Source organism: Athene noctua, chromosome 2 (assembly GCF_965140245.1).
Source record: "Athene noctua chromosome 2, bAthNoc1.hap1.1, whole genome shotgun sequence".
Classification (NCBI taxonomy): Eukaryota; Metazoa; Chordata; class Aves; order Strigiformes; family Strigidae; genus Athene; species Athene noctua.
In genome coordinates, this window is record NC_134038.1 from 27,054,708 (window position 1) to 27,078,885 (window position 24,178).

General features: G+C 37.4%; 1 protein-coding gene across 1 annotated transcript; it reads right to left on the minus strand.

Annotated features, from left to right (window-relative positions):
* Positions 1-1,371: 1,371 nt before the first annotated feature.
* CIBAR1 (CBY1 interacting BAR domain containing 1) lies at positions 1,372-23,791 on the minus strand. The gene is made up of 9 exons (XM_074898730.1): positions 23,379-23,791; positions 21,173-21,407; positions 18,550-18,618; positions 13,944-14,045; positions 12,042-12,047; positions 10,203-10,307; positions 8,956-9,069; positions 7,196-7,315; positions 1,372-2,528 (listed from the first exon to the last, which is right to left on the minus strand). Exons 1-9 carry the CDS (start codon positions 23,771-23,773, stop codon positions 2,418-2,420), a joined length of 1,257 nt encoding a protein of 418 aa, XP_074754831.1. The 5' UTR covers positions 23,774-23,791; the 3' UTR covers positions 1,372-2,417.
* Between the last annotated feature and the right edge of the window lie 387 nt (positions 23,792-24,178).

Genomic DNA, 24,178 nt, shown 5'->3' on the forward strand with positions numbered 1-24,178 from the left:
AGGTGGTACAGGTGCATGGTGTGGTGACAGCATTTCCTGATAAGAGGGTTTTACAACTTTTGGTGTTTAATGGTTTGGAGGCACTGTACTTTCAGTATAAAGGACAAATCAGAGACAGTCTGTAATTACATGGCTTGATATGCCTAATATTGCTCTTCCTTTTTCAGTATCATCCATATAGTAAAAAAATTACAGATGGTATGCTGCAGTTTGTGGTGTGGATATAAAATAGTTTCCTTAGTTATGCTTACTCTGAAGTTGCTTTTTCTACCATTGTCCAAATGTTACAAGTTAAAGAACAGTAGTCTCTACCATCAAAAACTAGTAATAGTGATCACATACAGAAGCAGCTTGTGGCATACAGGAATACTGTAACATGACAGTCTGATGAGTAGAAGAAGATAATCCTTAGTCCCAAAGGGATGGGCCAGCATGTTCAGAGTGGCAAAATACTCTTGGCAAGAATGGATAAAATCCTGCATCATCTAGGTAGGTGTCAGTAGTCAAAAATATATATGAGCAAATGGGGTAATGTCAGTTTTGCAGTAAGCACTTATGCCATGAAAAAATGCTATCTGCTAATGTATTTTTAATTCTGTTATTAATGTAATAATTCTGTTAATTACATTCTAAATTTTTATTCTGCCCTTAAAATATTTTAATCAGTGACTTCTTCATCTGTAGTTTTGAGGTCACACAACTTCTGTCCAGCATGCAAACTTAAGACATCATATATGCAGGACAAAGTTGCCTAACAACATATTTCTCCCTTTCTGTAAGTTTTTCTGTAATTCCTAAAGTCAACTTTTGTGTGAGATAGGGAAGAAGGAAGTTGAAGCTGTTGAAGAAGAAAAAATACTTTCTGTACCCCAGCTACTAATCTTTTAGTGGGAATTAATCTAAGCACAGCTTCCTTTTTTCTTCAGAATTCATTTTTCAAGGCACAGTACAGAAACAATCAGTTTGCATATATGGGTATTATATGAAAACCCAGTATAGTCATGAAGTTAACCATCTGTTTTGGAGATGGAGTACATGACTTCAATAAATATGAAGTGCTAAAGTGGTGATCATCATAATTCTGATGTGTGATACAAATATTTATTGAAGTGACGTACTTGCCTAAATAGATTGGAATTACCTAGATAGTTTTTAGGTTTTGGTCATTAGTATTCTACTCCTTGTCAGCAGTAGTTCAATGTCAATAGTATGTAATTCTGGTGTTAAACTATTTTCTGGGTTTAAACCAGAACCCTACACTGTGACATTTTCACTTATATTTTCATCACATTAATTTTTGGCAAAACCTGGTTTTTCACCTGTCAAAACAAGTATGCATTACATCCTTTGCATCAGTAGACAGAGGCAGCATCAATATTAAAAATGCACTTCCTGGTTTATTTCCGTAACTGAAAGAATATTTGGTTATAACTTAAGATTGTTTTCCTGGTTTACAAGTTTAAATTCTGGATTTATACATGTGTTCTTTCTTTAGCAGACACTAACACTGGAGGCAGCAGTATGGTAGCAGCCTTCTGGCAGACAGTTGTATGCTATTCAGAAATGAATGTGCATAACCACCTTCTCCAAACAGGATAAGAAATTACACTCAACTTGTATGTTTGATGGAATCAGTAACTGAATCAACCAGTTAAACACATGAAACGTGAACTATTTAGCATGTCAACTAATATAATAAATGTCAACTATAAATTATCAACTACTTCTATTATGAAGGCACTTTTATTTAAAAGCAAAGCAGCATTAAGAGTAGATACTAGGCTAGGTCCTTATTTGTGAATATTCATTCTGTACGTGTAAAGGAATCAAAAGTCATCTTAGTCAAGCCTGAGGAAAACGAGAATGAGAGAACAATACACCTCATCCTGCCTTCTGCCTTCCAAGGTGGGTAGCAAAATGAAATCTAACAGGACTGTTGCTGTAATCAGTTTCTCAAGTACTACAGTTACTTTAGGGTGTATAAAACCAATTATGAGAGGTATAGCTAGAGGACTTAGTAAATAGCTAGAGAATAAGGTAGTATCTTGGCAAAGTAACAAGCTAACTCTTAAGTTCATAACTGCCTGTCAGCTTAGTGCAGTTTTTGGACATTGTTCATCAAGTTCAAGCAAATGTGACTGCAGTATAACATCTATGCAAATATAATACAGAAGTCTATTTAAATATTTCATTTTCTAGCTACTGAAATTGTCCTTTTTCAGCAGATTTTGTTCCATTCTTTGAAACCGGTCATTTGTTGTCTGGCACTCTACTATTAGTGCCAATTCTTGCTCGTGTTTGAATTATAAAAATACAGCCTCAGTGAAGTTTTTGATTAACACACAGAAACCTTTACATAAAGGGAAATATTTTTTCGCCCCAGTTGAGAAAAAAAAGAGATTCTTAGAACAGTACTGTTATCTCACTTCCTTAGCAGCATCTAATTCCTCCTCCTCTTCCTCTTCCTCATCTTCATCTTCTTCCTCCTCTTCTTCTTCCTCTTTTCTTAGCATACTGCTGGAAATCTGCTAAAACAAAAATCCACAAAAGTAAATCAAGTGTTTGTTCTCAAAGGAAAACAAATCTCTGTTGGCATTTCCAGTCTATTTGCAGGTTTTTCATTTAGGGGGAAGGGGAAAGTAGTTTATCCCTTAACCCTTCAACTTAACAGCAACATGCACAATGCCAACAGAAAGATATGACACAGAATACAAATACAGTAATGATTTTTAAAAGTGAAAAAAATCCCCATACTCCTGAAAACTACTACAGGATAGGGAAAACTATGCATTGATCAAATTAATGTTAAAAATCAAGAGGATCAAGTCAGGTTTTTTCTGTGTTGACTGTTGAGACATCAGGCTGAAGATGAGTATTGAGGCATAATCTTATCTTGAAAACATCAAACCTTTTCAGCTGAATGAAAAACTCAAGACTATGCTGCTCTAAGCTGGTTTTGAGAATAAATTGGAGAAATTTACTAGAAGAGTCTTGATTAATATATGAACTTTCCCTGCCCATCAGTGCTTGCCCTTCAGAATGATACTGTAGTCCTTTTTTGGTTCATCAAATGTTAAAAGCAAGTGCCAGCTGCCAAGCTTTTATCTCATCTGACAGATTCTGCCATCTATACTTTTTTCTAATGAGGGCTCAATCTAATTCCTATTGAAGATAGATTCTTCACAGAAGATGCAACATTTACAATTTGAAGTAGAATATATGTATTTTTTTTCTTTCCCCATAAGAAAAGGAACATTAAATTCAAAGATAGTTATCTAAGTCATCTGGAATGCTTTTGAAAAATGATTTTAGGTTCAGCAGTTCTCTAAGGGCATCTGGAGCTCTAATTTTGGTTATATTTTCTGAGTTTTCTCACATTCAGTGATATAATAAAACCAGTATTGAAGACAAAACTTGTCTTTTTTTTAAAAAAACAACCCCCTATTTTAAAAGTTCTTAAATGGTTATTAAATTGACTTCTGAGATTTTGTAATTCATAGTTATGTATGTAACAACAGTTTTTTGTGTGTGCATAAAGCAAACTGCAATCATTGAACTAATGAAAGCAGAAAAATCCTTAGTCGTGTTGATGCTCACAAGTACATAATTTAGCTTGAAGCAAATGCTTGCTTACAAATCTCTGAACATAACAGAAAATGGAGTTAATCATTGGATGAAGCTGGGTTAACTTGAGTCTAAATGCCTAAACCAGCAATCTCTACTCTGTGAAAGGAGAAAAAGACAATGACACTGATTTGTAATTGGAGATTAAGGAGTGCTGCAGATTGAGCCTGTTAAGGTAGCTTCATTTCAATGGACAAACTGATTTTCCAAGTTTTTTCTAGTTAAGGACATCTGAAAATTCTTGAGCAGAACTTCAGTCATGTTTCTGAACAGAAGCTCCCCCTTCTTCTTTCCTAGAGTAAAAAGTGCTATTTTGTCTTTAAGGCTTTTTTCTGCTCATTACTCAAGTACCTCTGACCATGATGCAATTAACTACATAGTAAATTAAATATTATCACTGATGGCAGTGAGGTGGTGGTAAGAAGGCTAACCTAAGAACCAAGCTGGATCAGAGTAAGGCACATGAGAAAGGAAATTAGGCAGTTTAAATCCATGCTATTTTACCATAAAGTATGAACATACCAGTACTTGAAAACTGAAGGTTTGATTATTTAACGCTAAAAAAATTTTAAAAATTCCATGTAATCTGATAATTTGTTGCTCATCATAAACAATTTTATGTGAAAATGAATTATCAAAGTTTACACTGCAGGTGATGACTGTTCTTACTTTAGCTGTTAAGTGGTGTGTTTCACTGCATGTGCTACTACAGAAAGCATGGCAATTCTCTCCTCGTGTCTGACACAGCGAGCAGTATTGGAACACCTGGATGCAGACATTTTCAACCATGGTTAAAATGATACTCTGCTGTCTTAGAGGGCAGATAAAAAACAGTTGGCTATATTAAATGCATGTGGATAAAAATAGTGTAGTTACTTTTGATTTAAAGTATCTGGAAAACGTCATTCTCTTCTGCTGTAGTGCTGTCTAAAATACAGCGTATCAACCTGAATCAATAAAAAAATGCTGAAGATAAATTGCTAAGTAAAGTGCAAACTGAAGGGATTTACAAAGGATTGTCATGAAAACTTAAATAGCCTTTTCAGAACTTGTCTAAAACTAAGTATCTGCAATACTCATGTTAAAAAAAGCCCTGAACCCCTGAAGAGATTTTCTCATAATGTGGAACGATCCTAATGGAAAACAGCTTTCCTGGTGCATAGAAGTTTTCTCTCCTGACCATACTAATTGTATAGAAATGAAAGATGCAAGTCTTCTTGTTGTGCTGTTAGTGCAACTTGGGACATGAATTCTTTCTAACAGGACTGCCCGTTGCTTCTTTCCTTGTGGTTTCACAGTACTGACTGCTAAGTGAAGTCTGGTAGGTGGGATGGAGAAACTAACATCTCAATTGCTTCAGCTCATCTGAGTGGCAGTTGAACACACTATGAAAGTCAAGGGTGGAAATAGTTGAGTGACAAAAGTATTAAGATGGACACAAAAAGATCAGTGGTCTTTGCAAATTCCTGCTTTTGATAATTTAGCATACAGTACTCTTTTCAGAATACTCACTCCAGGAGTGACAGGACACACTTGGATTAGACATCACACCAAGGCACCAGAACTTTTAAGAAGAGGTAGCTCTTTATGAAAAAATGAACCGAGCTCGAGGAGTACTTTAGATTTTTAATATACAGAAAGGTATTCCACGGAGACAGAAATAAATTCAAGGATGGTATGTGCTAAATCCTTTGAAAGACAAGCATTGTGTTACTGGCACAGTTTATCCCATTTGGTATGCACTGACTTCCCACCCTCCACCTACAGGTTAGTGTTTGTGTCGTCGCCTACCCCCTCCCTGTAGTCCCAGTCTGTGGGATTCTGTGAACTGCTTACTGTATTATTTATACTGCTTCACAATGAAAATTCCAAGTACTGCATTATGGTCAGTAAACGATTATTATGTAGCATGAAACCAGATGCGTGAAAACTTTGGGAATGAAAGATCCACAGAAAGCAAAACTAGTCACCTGAAAGCTTTCCTGAACGCAGCATTTTTCGCTAGTGTTTGGTGGGTTCCAGAGATGAGAGCCCTTAGTGTCATTCAAGGCACCGATCCTGATGCAACACAGTATTTTGCACTATCAGAAGGGCAGCGTGGGGGCTGTGCAGAACAAGATGTCTGTCTCTTTACTGCCCTATAATGACTGCATTACTAGGGTGTTCCACCCCTTTTTTCTGCCATGCAGTCTTCTGCAGATAGCACTGCGTAGCCCAGTAAGATTCCATTATTTTGGAATGTAGTGCAGTTTCCCTCTAGGTCCATATGACTTCCTGTTCTTTTCAGATACTCCAGTGAGAGGTTATGAGAGTACTAACCTGAAGTTATTGCTAAAATATGTCTAGGAGAAGAGCAAGGTAAACTTGAAAGTCAGTGAAGATGGGGTTCCACTCCATTTCTAAGAGAAATCCGTGTGCATTCATTCAGTATTCTGTTTGGGTTTTTTTGTTTGTTTGTTTGGGTTTTTTAAAGAGTCCAAAACTTAGCTATCTGTAGTACCTCAAAGTAATTACAGATGCTCCTATACTCTTTATAGTTATATAAACTGTATGCACTGTAGGAAGTTCTCAAGGAAGATGGCAACAGATTTTTGACAGCTTCTTCTGGTCTTCAAATTTTCTGAAGTAACTTGAACGTGAAAAGTGCTTATTTGAAAAGAGAGGACAGGCAACTTAGTCAATGTTGTTCTTCATGCACTGAATCACTGGGTTCTTTTTTCAGATGGCACAACTCATGCTTTCAGCAACAGAATAACTTAACTGTAATAACTGATCCTTTCTGTATTGAGAGCAAAGAAGTGTAATGGTCTGTATGAAGTCAAGAAAACTTTTTACTATTACAGTATCAATGCCTGATTCTATCCAGAGAAGAAAAGCAAGATGCTTACATTTTAAATTTGGCCATCTTTGTCTTTAACCAAAACACTGTTAAGAATCAGTTACAGGATTAAGGCTGCAATAAAGACAATTGAGCCATTTTGCAACTTCTGCAAGTTTACTGCTGCAAACAAGTGTCAAAGACTTTTGCAAGGTAGCTGGTTCAAAAGCAGTGGCACTTTCTTCATCTATTTCACTTATCTTTATCATCTTCCTTTTCCTTACCTGCTCTGAATTTTCAGAGTATAAAAGAAAAGGTCTGTTGGTCATGGGTTTGCTCTCCTGCTAGGAGGCATCGCTAGTCTGAGTAGAGAATCCACACTCTACAATCTGGATACTGAGACTAAGAATATGCAGGTGTTATTTAAAGAATGTCACTTCTGTTTCCAGTAAGGTCCTAGATGTTTTCTTCGCAAGATGCCAGTTTGCTGATGAAAGAAATAGTATCACTGGAAATGGCACCTTTCAAAATTAAGCAACAGCTTTAAAAGCCATTTTTGTTTTTTCCTCAAATAAACATTATATTTAGAAGCTGCATTATTAAAAGCTTAGTATGATCTTTAAGCCTTTGGAAGTGTTTACCTTTGTAAATGTCCTTAACTGAGCAAAGATACCGATACATGTACATTAGCTAAGGCTCTACTTAAGACACTGTTTTAATAAAGTGAGCTAGCTTTTATGGTTTCTATCTTACCTGTACCGTCCTCAGTGAAGATTTTAAGGAGCCAGTTCTTTGCAGGGGGGACTTTGAATTTGCACGAACTATGTCTAAGCGAGATTGATATTCTGGTGGATAAAGTGAGCTCCGAAAAACCTGTTCAAAAGAAGAAAGCTGTGACTTGGGTGCCATGATAAAAGCTTGCAAGCTAACAATCACCAAGGCTGAAGCTAACAAAAATGGAGCATTGGACAATTAAACCTGCTCTAGAGATATATATCAACTGTAGTTTGGATTGATCACTTTGGGCTGAAACAACATCTTTGCTCAACCTGAGACATATCAACACACTTATGTGGTCAAAGTAAACCTCTTCAGAGGTCTGAGGGGATTTACAAGTGAAAAACTGCAATGGTTTCCCACCAACATGTAGCTGAGTTTCGGGCTAACCTAGAGGTATGAACCCCAGCAACTCCCTTTAGGGTGTTTCTTGGAGAGAAACTTTTAGCCCCTTCAGAAGCAAATCCTTGCTGCCAGTCACAGCTGCATCAGAGAAATTTTATCTGAAATGTTGAGGAGATGGGCAGCTCAAGAAAAATTTGGGAAAACCCTTAGAATACAGGGAGACTGTAACTTCCATTATATTTACAAGTTCTTTCCAATAGCTGAAGAGAATAAATTATACGACTAATAGCCTGATAACTAAAAATAATAAAGCTCTTTGTGCAAGACTTTATTAATCAAGTCAATAAAGATAGTAGAATTATGATCAGTCTGTTTTTATGGAAAGTAAATATTGATTAACAGGAAATTTAAAATGAGATTAGAAGTTTGCTTGTGAAAGATAAAGTATTGACTTTAAAGGATTTTTTTTTTAATTGGTTCCATGTGACATTTTAATTGTGAAACTAGACTAGTATAAAATTGCAATGGCGTAGTTTAAATGAAGTATAACCACAAAGTAGTCTCAAATGTGACTACCACTGAACAATCATGATTTTTTATGTCTTGCGCTAACTGTATTCTGCCATCCTTGGTCCTGAGCTATGTCATGGAAAAAAATAAAATTAGGACTGATAAGATTTACAAAAAAAGACTGAAAATGATTTAACTTTCTTGGCAGGCTGAACACATATACACAACATACATTGCAGTGATAGGCAGTTTAAAGGCTCAACATCCAGAAGAACTTCAAGAATGAATAAAGGACTGAAAAACATGTCTTGGGAAAGAGAGACTGTAACTCAAAGAGAACAGAAAGGGTGACTAGAAAGTAAGCTGTAACTGCCACAATGCAAAAAACTGCAATTTGGTAACAAATGTCTCTTAATTCTAGAACAGCCTAATAAAAAGCAATGACTTAAAGATGAAAACAAGCAAACAAAAATCCAAATAGAAATATTTTTAATGAAGTAATTAATCTTTAGAAGATCTTATCAGAGCAGTGCAAGATTTTCTTTTACTGTGCATCTTTACAGCGAGATTCACTGCAGAGGTGTTTTTTAAGAACTATGATTAGCTGAGCTTGGAGTGACTTAACTTAGAAAAGTCTCTTATTATCTGTATTTTGTGGGAAAGATCAGACTGCCACTGCAGTTTTTCTCTGTTTTTAAAATCTCTGAGTTTACACATCTGCATGCTCTTGCTGGTGCAAAAAAAGGGCTCGGATATGCAAGTTTGTTCTGGGAGCCTGAAACATATATTGTATTTTCTGCCTGGGACATGTATAGACTCAAAGTGTGAAAACTGTTTTTATGTGGTAAGTAAATTGAAGAGTATATCTTAATCACTCTTACCTCTAAATCTTCGTTTTCATCAATATTTTGGATATTTTGGTAGGCAGCTGTATATATCTCTAAAGCTTTCCCATGGAATAACATTTCAATAGTTATAAATTCAGAAAATATGTTCTAAAAAGCAAATGAAAACAAAGGATTTCTTAATGCAGTACAGTTCCACTTCAAATACGAGAAATTACTGAATTTTGTACTTGGTATTTATATGATACAAATAACTGCATGATACCTAGTACTTTTAAGGAGTCAGACCTGAATTTTAGAGATGAAATATAAATGCTGGCTGGGCTGTCACTTACACAGTTTTCCTTTCATACTAAATTCTAACTAAACACTTGAAAAGCAAAGACGAGACTCATTAGGGATACCTAAAATGTCAGGCTGAAAACTTACTTGATATTCCCTGCTATGTATTCGCAAGATGTAGTCAGTGGATTTTTGCTTTATTGATGGCAATCTTTTTTAACAGGTTGGGGATAAATGATCTGTAAATTTCATACTTATCTATAATTTACAGATGTTACATATTTTATATAATAAATATTCTTTCTATAGACATGTTGAGAGCTCACCCAATCTTTTTCATGTTACTCTAACATCAAGTACTGGTTGGTTTGGTTGGGTTTTTCAACCATCTTTCATTCTTTTCTATTTAATTTGTCATTTCCCCCCCCCCCCCAAGTAAAAAAGTATCTCACTTCAGCAATTTTATAATAAAATTTGAGATCACATAATGCAAGTGTTTTTTAGTCGCTATAGTCTTTGGGACTTAAGCTACTTAATGTTTGACATTAAGAGAGAAATGAAAGCTTTGATTACTGGCAGTCACTGAACATTTTGTGCTTTCTGCATCAGCTGCAGCAACCTACACAAATTTCAGAATGGATACATTATTTACTTAACACTATTTCTGTTAACTTTGCTGATATTAATCCACATATATCATTTCACTAACAAATGCAGCTACCAGTAAGGTAGAATACAGCAACTGTTGGAAGTCACAGAGACTAAACAACTGGATACAGGAAAATTCTGAATTCTGTAAACTGTAAGAATAATGAACTGATTTTTTAATTGCAAAGTTAATGATATTTGGATTATGAAATATTCATGAATACCACAAGATTTATATTGATGTAGTCTTAAGTTAATGCTAAATGTTGCTGGTCTTCCAAAAGAGTAATTACAGTAACTTTATTATGCAAGATGAAATGCAGTGTCATCTACTGAAATGTGAGCACACATACTTTTATGTCCTTTATTTTCTGTTTCTCAAAATTATCAATGGTTTCCTCTAATTGCCGAGTTGTTCGAGTTGCATCCAGTGAAGCTCTCTGCAGTTCACTTTCGGCCTGGTGAAGTAACACAAAGGTGAAATTAGTCCTGTATTTGATACAGATATTTGCTCTACTTGCCATGGAAACATCAAAGCCTGGGTTTTCAAAATACTACATATTTGTGTTATACTTTGTGTATTTGTAAATTTGTTTGTAGCTTAATAGACAAATAAAGATACTTCTTGCACTGTTGTGATTTTGATCTGAAACTTGAAAATTTACTAGCTGCAGCCAGTCAGGAAAGTCCCACTGCCCTAATCCGTTTTCTGTAATGATCACCTGCCAATTCCACAGCTCTGCTGATGACACAGTGACTGGGTACAAGGAATTAACACAGCACAAGTGTTTACCCTTCAGAAAACTTATAAAGTGGTTTTTTGTTTTTTTGTTTTTTTTCCCTGGTGTAAAGGAGAGGGCAGGAATGCATGGGCCAGAGTGGTGGATGAATGGAAAAGATCATCCTTTATTTTCAAGTGAGGATCAGCCTACTGGGTCTAGAATGAATCTTTTCCAGTGTCATGTGCTGAACCTCGTTTTACTAAGCTTTTCTAAATTATTTAAGGAGACAGCAGAGCAGCAGCTGGAACGAAACCTTCTCATTTACATATCTCAATCAGCAAACTAGAGTTAATATTTTTACTTACAAAAGCATTTCAGGCACTTTATATTACTATAATTTTTATAAAAAACATCTTCAGTAGGGCACTGGGAAGGCAACAGACCAACTAATCCATAATGCATAAATACACAGTTTTTCTTATTTTGTTACTACGAAAAGTGTTTTAGATAATTAATTAGATATAACGGTAAACAGTATAAAAATGTACACTACCATTTAAATAAAGATATTGAGGCTATTTCGGTTAAGTAAAGTCTGAGAACTGTGTACTGTTACAAAGTAATGATGTAAAAGCTTGTACTTGAGTGCAAACTTTGGGTTCTAAACTTAATTTTTCATACTTTACTGTTGTTATTATACTGTAATTATACTGTTATTACACTGTAATTATAGCCTAGTCAAGACAGTATTTATTTACAGGCTCTGTCAGTATCATCAGGAATCTATTCTGTCCTGGGATTTGGAAGTAGCATGTGGATCAAATAATCGTATCCTACAATCAAGACATAGGAGTCTTCTCATTTTTACAACACTGCAACTTAAAAGAAGAACTTTTCTTTAAAAAAATGGAAATAGACACCACAGCCTCAGTTCCCATGATCTAGTTTTTAGTGTCATATGTATACGGAAACCTAAGGCATGCTCTGTCACTTCTTTAATTAAGATCTGGTAATCTTATATTACAGGATTACCAGTTTGAAACAATCTCCTTCAAAAATTGGCTTAAAGTCATAAACACAATTCTGCCATTATTGGGCAAACGAAATTTGTAATGATCTTTACTAGTACATAAGGTCACACGTTCATCTCCCTTTCTTGATTTTGCCCAAAACACAGGAGGGAAACAAGAGTAAGAAAAGGCATTTTATGTGTTCTCAATTATTACAACAAGTCACTCTCTGTAAATTAAGGCAGTTGTTATGCATAAGCTGCCATTACACATACAAATACAGTATTTCTATGATAAGCAACCATATCCTCTTAATCCATCTTAAATAGACTGGCCAGATTTTGCACACAGATGCTCTGGAAAAGGAATTTTGTTTGTTGTAGAGTGAAATGTCTAAATTCACAGAACCTGCATAATTTGAACAGCAGCAGTTTGGTATTTTCTCTTCTGAAACACTCACCTGTGACTGGAAATATTAGTAAAGGAAAAAATGGCAAAATAACAATATTTTTTAAAGTATCTGTTTTCACTTCTACTTTTAATATCTTGTGAAGTATTTGCCCCAGCTATTTAAAAACTTCTGTATACTTCGAGGGTGCCATTATTATGTTGTCTGAGGATTCCTGTTGTAAGACATTACTTACAATTTCTAGTTTTGCTAGAATTCAAGTATCAAGGCCAAAATATTTTAGGATAGGTGTTTGTCTTGGACAGAGTTTTCTAATTATTTATTAAAACACCCCCAACACAATCAGACAACCTGGGTAGACCATTTCAAAGGAAAAAAAAAAAAGCATATTTATATTTAAAATAATCTGGTAAGGTTTTCTTTCCAAAACTGTACTACCCCCACGTTTTATAAGATGGACTTGAAATGTGGGGGTACAGATCCTTTGCTATCTGTGGCCAAAGTTGTTGCTGTTGAAACTTCACAGTTGCTCAAGAATAAGGGAGCCAATGCTGGAGCCTAACAGCTGTGCTAATGAACATGGCGAAGCCTCTCTCTGACCTAAAAGCTGACCTGCATACAGCCTCAAAAGCAAATAAACATATTCCTGCTCTCAATACTTTTTATGCATTTTGTGTTGATCACTTTACAATGCAAACATTTGGTGCCTTTGGCCATGTACAAAACCAGACTGTAAAAAGATTTAATAACTCTTCAGGCAGTTTTAAGTACAGAAAACACGGGTGTTACAAGAAGCTAAGCCACAGAAGGGTATTTGGGAGTACCTTAGCAAAGAGGCAAGAAGAAACAAGCTAGGTACAGGCTATATACCCATGAAATCAACTGGAAATTAGCGCAAGAGGGACAAAAATGGGACCAGTCTCCCTTTGGGGAGAATAACTTACTGTTACCATTTACTCCCTCAATTCTCATAGAAGGGAACTCTGCATCACAGCTCAAGTTCTAACCCTGTGGCTGACACTGTGTGTCTTTATTACATGAGGAATTCTAATGACTTATTACTTAACTGATTTGATTAATGTTAAATAGTAATTCTTTGGCAGAGACAAAAAAATTTAATTCTCCTGTGGCACTTGACCATCACAGTAATTTTTGCTCTTTCTGCAGTTCCATGCCCCAGTCACTAGAAAGATCCTAATTTCTGAAATAAAGTTGATTAAATCCTACAAAGAATCGGACTGCTTCACTCCTGAGTCCAATGCTAGAGTATAATAAAAAATAAACAGCATATTATCATGAACTTAAATGCTGTATCATAATACATAGGCATAAAGGACTGAAGTAGGATTGCCTTGATCCCCTTTATTCTGGCATTTCCTAGATTCTAATCGCTTCAGAATTTGAAACTTCAATGAGGTTTTAATGGAAATTCTGTGGCGGATTAATTTTTTCCCCTGTGATACAGAATAGTATAGTGGGGAGAGTCACTGGGCTTTTGGAAGGAAGAGTAGTCTGGTTGAGTATTCTACTAACAGAGTAACAACTTTTCCTTTCACACTTCATCTCATAGCTGGAGGAAACTCACACCCCATCTACAAGGAAGCACCACTACCAAAATAACAGGGAGAAAACCAGTACAAAACAAAAAATCCACATAAGTAAAAAAAGTTGTTTGATTACACTTATTTTCAAAAACCTCCAAATTCCTAGATGCAGTCTATGCCTACCTGTCTTGCATAAACATATCAAATACTTTATAGTTTCTTTTCAATCAAAAATGGAGTGACTAACAAAGCAGCTATTGTAAGCTGTAACTCATCATAAAGTTTAAGAAAAGATTCAACATGAACATAGGTAAAGAGCATTCCTCTCTTACTACTTTCTAAACACAACAGTTTAATTCCTGAGAAGTTTGAAAAAAAAATTCTTATAGCTACTAGGAATACAGGATACAATAATGTGTCGATCTGAAGGATTCCGCTGACGTGTCTTTTCCAGCTGAGTTAATTGCTTGGCTTCTCTGTTCTTTGCTGTTAAAGTTGCTTTAAGATCATCCTGGAAATAAAATGTTTTAGACATGTTTGAAATAGATGTGGGAAAAGACAAAATTCACTTTTCTTCGTACATGCATTGCCTAGAAAACATGAACAGGACTTCTGCTTTAAACAAAACCGAATTTTACTGATCTTATTCTGTTAAATGATCCTCTGAAAGCGAAGTCAGTGCGGACCAAGAGAGTTTAGCATCTTGTACAACTCAGTAGCACACACTGTAATTTAAAATGTGGGGGAAAAAAGAAAAACATATTTACAGTTTTTCATGAGAAGTATAGTGGATCTTCAAAAGCTGAGATCCCCAAAGCAGTAAGAAGACAGGCTCATTCCAGGCTTAGCAACGGAATAAAGGTGACATTTAGAAATAAAAAGTGGCATCAAATAAATCAGTAAGAAAAAAACAAAACAGGCAGCAGTCAGTACCAATCAGAAGTTATGAAGAACACAAAACTGCTACAAGAGCTTAAGGTGCCATAGAAAATCCATGGCTGAAAGGGTTAAACTGCCTATTTATATATGCAGTTAGGAACATGTTTAAATACATTCGGAACAAAATGCATCCTAGTAATGATGTAGCTGGAGAAGATGAAACTTACTGATCTAGAAAAGGCAGAAACTGTTGATCAATATTTCTGCTCCTCCTTTTCAAAGGAGAATTACAACATACTTCTAGGAAGATTGTGACAATTTAGAAATGTTTACATACCACTCTCAAATTCTCGTTCATGCTATAAAACTGTGTTTTCCAAATACTTTGGCATACGTGGAATCTAAAATTGTCAGTCAGACACTTATCACTCCAATGAACCTGGTATGGGATATGACATTAATTTTGATGGCTCTAATTTAAAGGAGCAGTACCTTAGACCAAGCAGAAATACAGCCCAAAGGAATCAGTCTAACAAAATCTGAGGCAGGAGCTGGGCATGAATTTCAAACCATCATTTCACACAACAAAGACCAGTTCCCATTTATCTACCACTCGGGAACAGAGTGGATTAAAGCTATATAATCTCGGGAAGTTATCTGTGCTCCCTCCTTGGATTTCAGAATTTTTAACATGGTTGTAGGTCTCCTTCACGCAGACATGCAACCAAGAACATCTCAAAGTTCTGTGATCCTATGACCAGATCACTAGTCATTGACAAGCAAAAGCGTGCCACGTTTCAGAGTGCTCTGTTTCTTCAATAATGGGTCTGTATGTGAGGTCAGGATCAAAACACGCAGTTTCTTCCTTGTTTCTATCCTTACTTTGTTTATATGTCCTATGCATATGACTCATTTTGCTGCAGAGCTGGTTTCTGGTAATAAGAACAACTTCCCATCAAAACTAATTTTGCTGCTGTTCTTTCAAAAGGGAATTTACATCACCTTTAAGACCATCTGAAAGACAGCTGGAAAGGGCTTTCTCCTTTATGAAAACCATGTGGCTGCAAGAAAAGCAGTAATATAAAAAAAGTTATAATTTAAATTTTAAAATATAAAGCAAAGGTGGAGAAAAAGAAGAGAAAAACACATTTATTTTTGCCACAGAACAAAGCAATATTGTCTCCAATGGTCACAGCTGCGTGTTTAGTGTTATTTAATGAGTGAGCCCTGTTAACAGCACTGGCTTTCTAGACCTGTTTAAAACAGTCAGATTTAATCCCGTGGCTGAAAGGGTTCTGACTTTCATGCAAAGTATACTTGAGGAGGCTAAGGAAACTACTAGAGTTACCATTATAAAATTCAGTCTTTTCTTTCTAGTACACAGTAATCTTGGAAATACCTCCAGGAACTGTACCATTCCCTCTCTCTACCTCTGTTCTCTGTAGTAACACCAGCTATCAAACTTCTCTGCTCGCCAAAGCCTGACAAAGATTTGGTGCTATTGTGGCTATAGTGGTGGAGCTATCAATGAGTTCTGGATGTACAAAGATAGGGCACAGTTACATAGTTTCTCTAGGATGCTGAAAAACTGAAAAGGGTGCAGAAAAAAAACCCAACACATTAAAAAAATATTCAAAAGCTGGGGAAAATGCCATTATGGTGAAAGAATGACAGCCTACATTATTAGCTAACTGAAAAGAATGAAAAATTGGTTTTACTAGCATCTAAATGCCTTCATCCAGAAAAAAACAGCATCACAGAGCTCTTTAATCTCAGTGGAACATATAACAAGAACCAAAGATCAGATGAAGTCTTTCATTTAAAACAAAACACCACAAACTAACCACTACCACAAACTGTCCTACATTTCCCTCCACTATCTTCAGAAGAAGTTTTAATAGGTTTTTGGAAAACATGTTTTAATTATATCCAAGGAGAAACGGAATGTAATAGCCAGAGAGAAAAAGAACAGGTACAGAGAATATGAAATTATTCATAGTCCCTCTGGCTGTAAACTATGAATTTAAGAACTCTGGTCAGCCATGTAATTTCAAACCACACAGAAGTACAGCTATAGTCCATCCACCAGACAATGAGCTGGCAGATCCTCACCACTGTACTGTTACCTGCTTTAGTCACTGAAGTTATTAAAGCAAACCAATCCTTTCTTCTGCAGGTGGATCACCTTGGTTTTATGATGTCCCGTTTTATATGAAGAAAAGGAACCAGGAACAGAGTTGCCAAAAAGCAGAAAGTGAAGATTGATATGTAAACAATGAAACAGAAAGAAATTCTAAAATCCTGCATTTAAGCTGCATTACAGACAAGAATATTATCCTAGCTTCCACTGAAGCGGCCAAATCCTTTCCCAGAGAGCTACTCAGCATAGTAAGCCAGGACATGTAAATGAAACAATTCTATTGCATTAGCAGTTAAAGGACAACACTATTCTGACTGACCTGGGCCTCTTAAAAGCATTTACTATCACAGGACATTGATGTCTTACCCCACAGAAACAGCAACAGTTCTTTTTAGATACAGCACAAAAATAGTTTGTGTACACCCTGGAACAGATTCAATAAGTAGCAGTGAGAACATAGCCTTTATAAAAAGTGCTATAATGACATATTCTGCCTGGTTTTACTTAATCAGCTAATGTAGTTACAGGTAAAGCAGTCTTAAAACTAGCACCCTGTACTAGCTTTACATGAGTGACAAAACTTCCTTTTTCACTAAAAACATCCCAGTGTTTAGAGATGATAACTGAAGACCAAACAGTTGAAGTTTTAACCAAGGTTTATGGTAACAGGCAGGGGGGAAAAAACCCCAAACATAAAATCATTTAGTGGCCCACATCTTTAGCGAAGTCTCAGTTCAAGACACGGTGATAGAATTAGTTGATCCCATCTACAGTTTAAGAATGTTCTTGTACTCTTCACTGTAGCTAAGATAAACATTACGTAATGCTTTCTGGCATTTTGAAAGGCAAAGACAAAAGGAAATGCCATTCACTGTTGCAACAGACAACCTGGCTTCAGTTGCTTCGGTCCTCAGCACGGCTATCCGAGGCAAAGCACCCTCAATGCTTCGAAAGCCCCAAGCACTGCGATAGTGCTCTGGTCTCCTCAGAGGTGCTATTGCCAGAAACACATGAAACTTGTCTTCCACCCTCAACATTTATATCCTAGAGAATACTCAGGCAGTTCTAGGTCTTAAACTTGGTTTCAGAGTGACTATTAAGGTACCAAATTCTAGGATACAGGCTCTATAGTCTACAACTCTGCTAAGGACTACAACATGTAGTACTAAAGTGCAGCATGCATTTCCTTCCTAATTGTTTCTCTAACAACCATGTGAGATAGCTGTGCAGCAACTTCCACACACTGTACTCTGTTCTACACAGTACTGAAAAGATACAAGAACAAAAACATAAGAAGAACGGTAGTTTGAGTTTACAGGATTAAAGTATCCTCTAAATATGCAAGTATTATGAAGAACTACTTTCAACTAATATCTGCTTATTAAAATTTACTTGCTCAAGCTTATCCCTCCCAGAGGAAAGAAATTTACAGATATTTTGTGGGAATATTTCAAACCTCTGTATACACTGTTTCCAGAATATAGTGAATGAAAGACCTCAGTTTTTTGTGTATCTTTGAGTCATCCTGAGGACTTTGCAGGACAGAGTGGGATTCCGGCCACTACCTATTGATCAGTTTCAGAAAGTCTCTTCTACATTATGAACTTCAATGTAGAACATAATTTTAAGTTAGAAAAGCTGTTAAAGGCAGCACATAGATGACTAAGAGCCAAAAGCATTACATGCAATTCACCTTTTGGAACTCTGAATAATGACATTATTTATAAAGAAAAGCATCCTGAATGTGAACTATTCACACTATCAGCAATGCTTTTTTTCAGCTTGCGCTCCAAGAGTCTGAATACGCTTGTCTTCACATCCAAGCTTTTTCCTCCAACATAGATATATAGCTTCAATTCAGATGTATTACTATATAATTTAGTTAGCCTGATTACTGCAATATCAAAAATCAGAACCACCTCCCCATAAAGCAGAAGTTTTCAACCGAGTGGCCAGAACACCAAAATGTAGCTTGTGGGAAAAATGTTTAACCTACCCTTTTAAGTTTCACTATGGTCCCGTAACTTTTCAGAGGTTCAACAACCTTGGCTTCAAGCCTGTCAACCTACAAAAGAAATCACAAGGTCACTAAAATCATCTACATCTATGGTGTGCAGAAACCGTAAACAATTTACTAGTGACTCATCTTATTAGTAATTTAGCCCATATATGCTGAAAATATAGTGGGATGGAGGTTTTAAAAATATTGCAAAGCCCAGAGTCAATTAAATTAACCAGTAAATAATTTGTATTTTGAGAAACTCAAGCTGATTTCTAGTGGAATTTCTTTTTCTTCATTGGTAATATATCAGGATAAAGGAAACACGCAGAGTCTAACAACTGAGTACTAAATACATCAAACACTGCATCTTGGAGATCTGTAGCTTTCTATCTAAAGATCGGTGTATTTGCTCTACGCTTGTTGACAGATTTATGGACTAAGCCCTCTCTGCTGTCAAACATACTGTATGAAATGCAACACTTATGTTCTTAAAAATAATGGAAACTGTATTGGAAGTACTGAAAATATTAAAAATACCAACAACAGGTTGTTTAAAATGCAAGAATGCTCTCACAGATGAGTGCATCTGAATTTTTGTTTCAGTTCTCCTAGTTAGAAAAACAGCTACCTATGGTCAGACAGGCAAAAGGATAAGACCTGCCTGCTTGTCAGAATTGACAATACTGCCCAAGTGGCCCCAGCATAAGCTGCCAATGACTTTGGACCAGTAAGTTGTCTGGCCCATTGCTGTTACATCCAAATTAGGACAAGGTGCATACCTCTACTAGGAAGGGACAGATAATCACACTCCTCTCTAAACTGGCTGTCACCAATCAGCCAAAACCTGTAACAACTGAGCGAACACTTTACTACACTCTACCAGTGCACTGTCAAACAATTTCACTTAAACTACCAACAGAATAGAATGAAATAGTGGCTCTAAATGAAGCACATGATATACCAAATAACCTGCCTGTCTTGCTTGCTCACCCTTCCACATGTTGTGGAAGTACCTCACACCTCACCATTTATATATCTAGCAGTTCAGCTGAAGACCAGAAATTGCTAACCCTTATAAGCTAATTTTGTCTTGCCCACATTGTCACTATATATGAAAACCGTTAAGTAACCTGATGCCCAGAAGAAATAAGTCTGAGGTTATATATTTGGTTTTCATGAGCAAAAGAGAACTTGATTTAAAGGCTAAAAGCTTCTCTTTTCCTTTGCTTCTTCTGCTGTTTCTCCTTCAAAGGTCTGTGGTGGTTTGGATCTAGTCATGGTAGGAGGATGTAGGCCAAGTGTCAATTTTTAAAAACATATTTAAAAAATCTAAAGAAACAAAACTCAAGTTGTTACATAGGTACCTCAAAATTACAGATTCACAGTTTAAAGGTGAAAATGGACAGAGAGATCATGCAGTCTGACTTCACATATACCTTTGGCCATAATATAAATTTAACCTATTAACACAGGAATAAATTGCTATTACATCAATTGAAGCATAAGGACCTATGTATGGCTCAGCTGGAACCAGATGTAGAAGAGCTTATGGGGGAAAAAAAAAAAAAAAAAAAAAAAAAAAAAATCACACTATCCACACCCTTGGATTTCTCACTACTTCTTAAAAATCCGGCCCAAAATACATTGTTAAAGATCCATACATATTTCTTGTTTTTCAAAACCTTTACTTAGTAGACCAGATACCTCATAGATTAACTTCTTTTAAAAGGTTTTCTTTTACTGCTTCGTTAATATAGAAAGATGACTTGCGGTGCTTTTTCTAAAAACAAAACCGACAGCCCTGTCTGAAAACATCAAGAATGGTCAACTACTTTAGTCTCTTTTTTCAATTATAATGGTTCTTTTCAAATCTATAAATGGGAATTTTCTATGCCCTACTGAAAGAATAGATATGTACTCCAAAGGCTAGTTTTAGTGAATTAATTTATCTTTTCTTAAATCTCAGCATCTGGAATTCTGGATCATGTTTCAGTTTGACAGGCCCCACACATAGATGTGTAAGTGACATAAACACCTTTCTTTACACTCTCATTCATCTAGCAGAAACGTGATTATATTGTCACACATGGTCCAAATCAGGTTTGTACTTTTACCGTTGAGCTACAGACTTACAAAATCTGGAGTGGTCCCCAACAGCACTTCAGAGGGGCTGTCAGCACCCACTGAAGGACTCCAGTTGTATGCTCTTCCATACTGCTAACAGACTCAGCAAAAGGAAAATGACTGATTTTTACCTCAGCTGCTGCTAGACAACTCAAGTCACCAAACTAAAGAACACTTTACTAACCATAAATCATAATCCAAAGCCTAAGACCAATAAAAAGACTTGCTGTGTCTCAAATTCTGTGAGTGCTCATATGGACAGTTTCACTGACTTCAACAGGACTAATCAGAGAGAGTTTTCACTAAAGTTATCAGCAGAGTAAACGATGAGTGCTTTGGCAGTCTATCCTGCTCTGCCACTAATACTATTTAAAAGTGTTTTCTCCTATGTTTCTCTCGTGATTGCAGAGTATATCTTTTCCCTTTTAAATCACAGATAAGTAACTGAAAAGTTCAGATGGCAAACACAACATGTACAGCTTTAATTTTGTACCTCTGCCTGGCGATAATCCTGAAGTCTGGAAAATTCATCTGCAAAGTTTTTCAGTCCAACTTTTAAGTTTGGTGTCTCTGTGGCTGCATATGCATATATTTCATTTACTAGAAGATCTGCTTTGTCTCGTAGTCTGGCAGTTTTACGTACATATCCAGCAAATATTTGGCACAATTCACCAAAATGTTTTTCCACATTTGAAACAGCATCTTGTATTTGTCTAGTCTGATTGTCCCTGGATACCAAAGAAAAATAAGTGAAAAATAAGAAGGGGACAAAAGTTTACAACACATATGGAAGAAAAACTACATAATTATACTATTAATATTTTATACATGATTTGGGCATCTCATTTCAGTGCAAAAGTGAAATCTATTTCTAAAAAGATAATGTTGCAACAGTCTGATGTCATGTGCCCTTATTTACAAATGAATAACAAACAAACAAGAAAAGCAGGATTTATACTTAAAAATAAAGATCCAGTAGAGGAAAATGCAAATCACAAAAAATCAGCTCAGAAGTCTTCCTCCTGTGGTTAAGCAAAAGATCACTATTACTGTTGGTATTCATTACTAACATAGTGGTAACACCTGCAGGTCTCAAACAAGTCTGGGTCATAGATACCTGCAGGAGTCTGCAATTTAAACAGACAAGTCGATGGTTGGAGAAATTAGGAAGTAGAGGGAAAATCTGTAAAGGTATTAAATGCTCTTTAAATTGTGAACAGATACCAAATTGCTCCTGGCCAGCACTACAGCGGATAAATATCCCTGCGAATTAGAGAAGTGAATGGACACAAGCACAGAGGTAGAAACTCTAAAAACACAGAAAGGGCATTCATCACAGCAACAAACTATTTTCTTTTGAATTATATTAGCTTTTTTATTTGAACCAAACGCCTGTATGTTTCAGTATTAATGACTTAGATAAGTAATTCTGATTTTTTAATTCATATATTTCACTTGATACTCTGCTTTCCTATTCCTACATCATTTGATGGTCTTGCTTTAGTTATGCTTCAGTAATACTATTAAACCAAATCAGTGTTGGTGAATTCATGACAGTTGTTGCTGACCTGAGTGAATCAACTCCATGACAATTTAGCTAATAGTAACTACCAGATAGTGGGTCCTAAGAAGTCTCTGGGGCCTATAGGAGGTGATTCATGTAAAGTGCTGGAATGCTCAGCAAGATAATTCACTCCTACCACTGTCCTGGTGAAGACAGAAACAAATTCATATCTTTAAGCTTTTCCAACTCCAAATGCTGACCAATATTTAAACATTGACTTAATATCAGAACATGCGAAAATCAGAAAAATTGGAAGAAATCCAATACTTAAATACTAAACAACAATGCAGTCAATTCAAATCAAGAACATCTTTCTTCAGGAACTCTTTAGAAAAAATATTTCAGGACAAAATTCTGCTACAAGAAAAACCCGGTTATGTTGCTTTATGGCAAGCAGTCTAGAAGACTGTTCAAGAAATTTTGATCAAAGGAAAAAAAAATTCCAAGTAAATTGTTCAGTCTCCAGGACCTGCTTGAGCACAGAACCATGTGAATAGGCAAGGTTTCACCCAGTAAGTGGGAAAGTAAGGATCTCATTAAGTCTTAATAAAGTTGTTTTTCAAAATTAATACTATCATCTGACAAAATCTTCAGTAAAAGGTACATATTTTCCATTTTACTGGAAGGTCTTCATGTCAGAAAGTGTTCCTCTCCCAGGAGGAAGCCTCAAGCACGTTTCTTCACCCACTTTACAATTTTGATCTCACAGTACTTCCTATGCAAATAGTATTAATTTTGTTAGATGGGGGTGTGAAAAGTTTATATTTTTCCCCTCCTAATTACTTGTGACCGCGTAGAGGCCCGATTAGATCGGCAAGTCTTTACGTCACCTCTGCATAGCCCACCAAGCCTAGAAAAGTTCTGCGGCCTCCACTTGAGGAAATCAGAGGCGGGTCCCCTACTCCTGGGGAGGCTAACTGCCCTAAGGGCGACCGGGCCCGCATCGCCTGCAGCCCCCGCCGCCGCTCCCTGGGCGGGTACCCTGGCTGGAGCAGGGCCTGCTCCCTTGCCCGGCAAGGCCAGGCGAGGCGGCCAGCCCCCGCCGCGCCGGCCCTCCGGGGCCAGACACACACCCGCAACAAGCACCGAGGCGGCGGCACCCCGGGGCTCCCTCAGTCCTTCACCGCCCCGTTACCTGGCGTCCAGCCCGCGGCCCAGCAGCATCATGGCGGCGGCGACGGCCCGGCAAGAAGGAGGGCGGTGCTCCGCGTGCGCTCGGTTTCCATGGTCACCGCCCGCCCTGCGCCCCGCCCCGCCGGTGCGGCGGGCTGCGGCCTCGCCTGCCCGGGGCGCCGGGGAGCGGGCGGCTCCGTGAGGGGAGCGGAGTCGTCCCAGTACCGCCGTCGGGCACCGGCTCCCGCCCGCGGGGCGCCCGTCCCTCTCGGCGGCCGGAGGGCGGTTAGGCCCCGAGCCCGCGGGAGGGCGGGGCTGAGGCCCCCTGTTCCCGAGCCCTCCGTTCCCGGGAGAAGGGCAGCCCCGAGGCCGGACCGGCGCAGGAGCAGAAAGCAGGAAGACTCGAGCCAGTTTCATTACAAAAAAAAAACCCAAAAAACAAACAAAACCCCCCAGAAAGCTCATTGTTTGGTAAATACTCTTTTCCTGTATGTCCAGGCTTGGCAAGTGAGAAGCAGTACCAGGGGAAGTGGCCCACCGGTCTGCCCTCTCTGAGGGAGAGCTGCTGAGGTGGGGCAGCCATGGGGAAAAATCTCATGGAGCACCAGGAAAGGTTTTGGAAAAAAAGGGGGGAAAAAAGCGCCTCTCTGTAAAGATAATGCATTGGAAATGTGACTTAGGGACTGTGAGCAGCATCCTGCCGCTGTGCTGAAGGAGGCTGCTGGTGAAGTCCCAGCAGATGGTGGGCAACAGAAATGCAGAAAAGGCTGTTAAAGGAGGGAACGTAGGAATTGTGCTGTGTCCAATGCAAACCCACTTGAA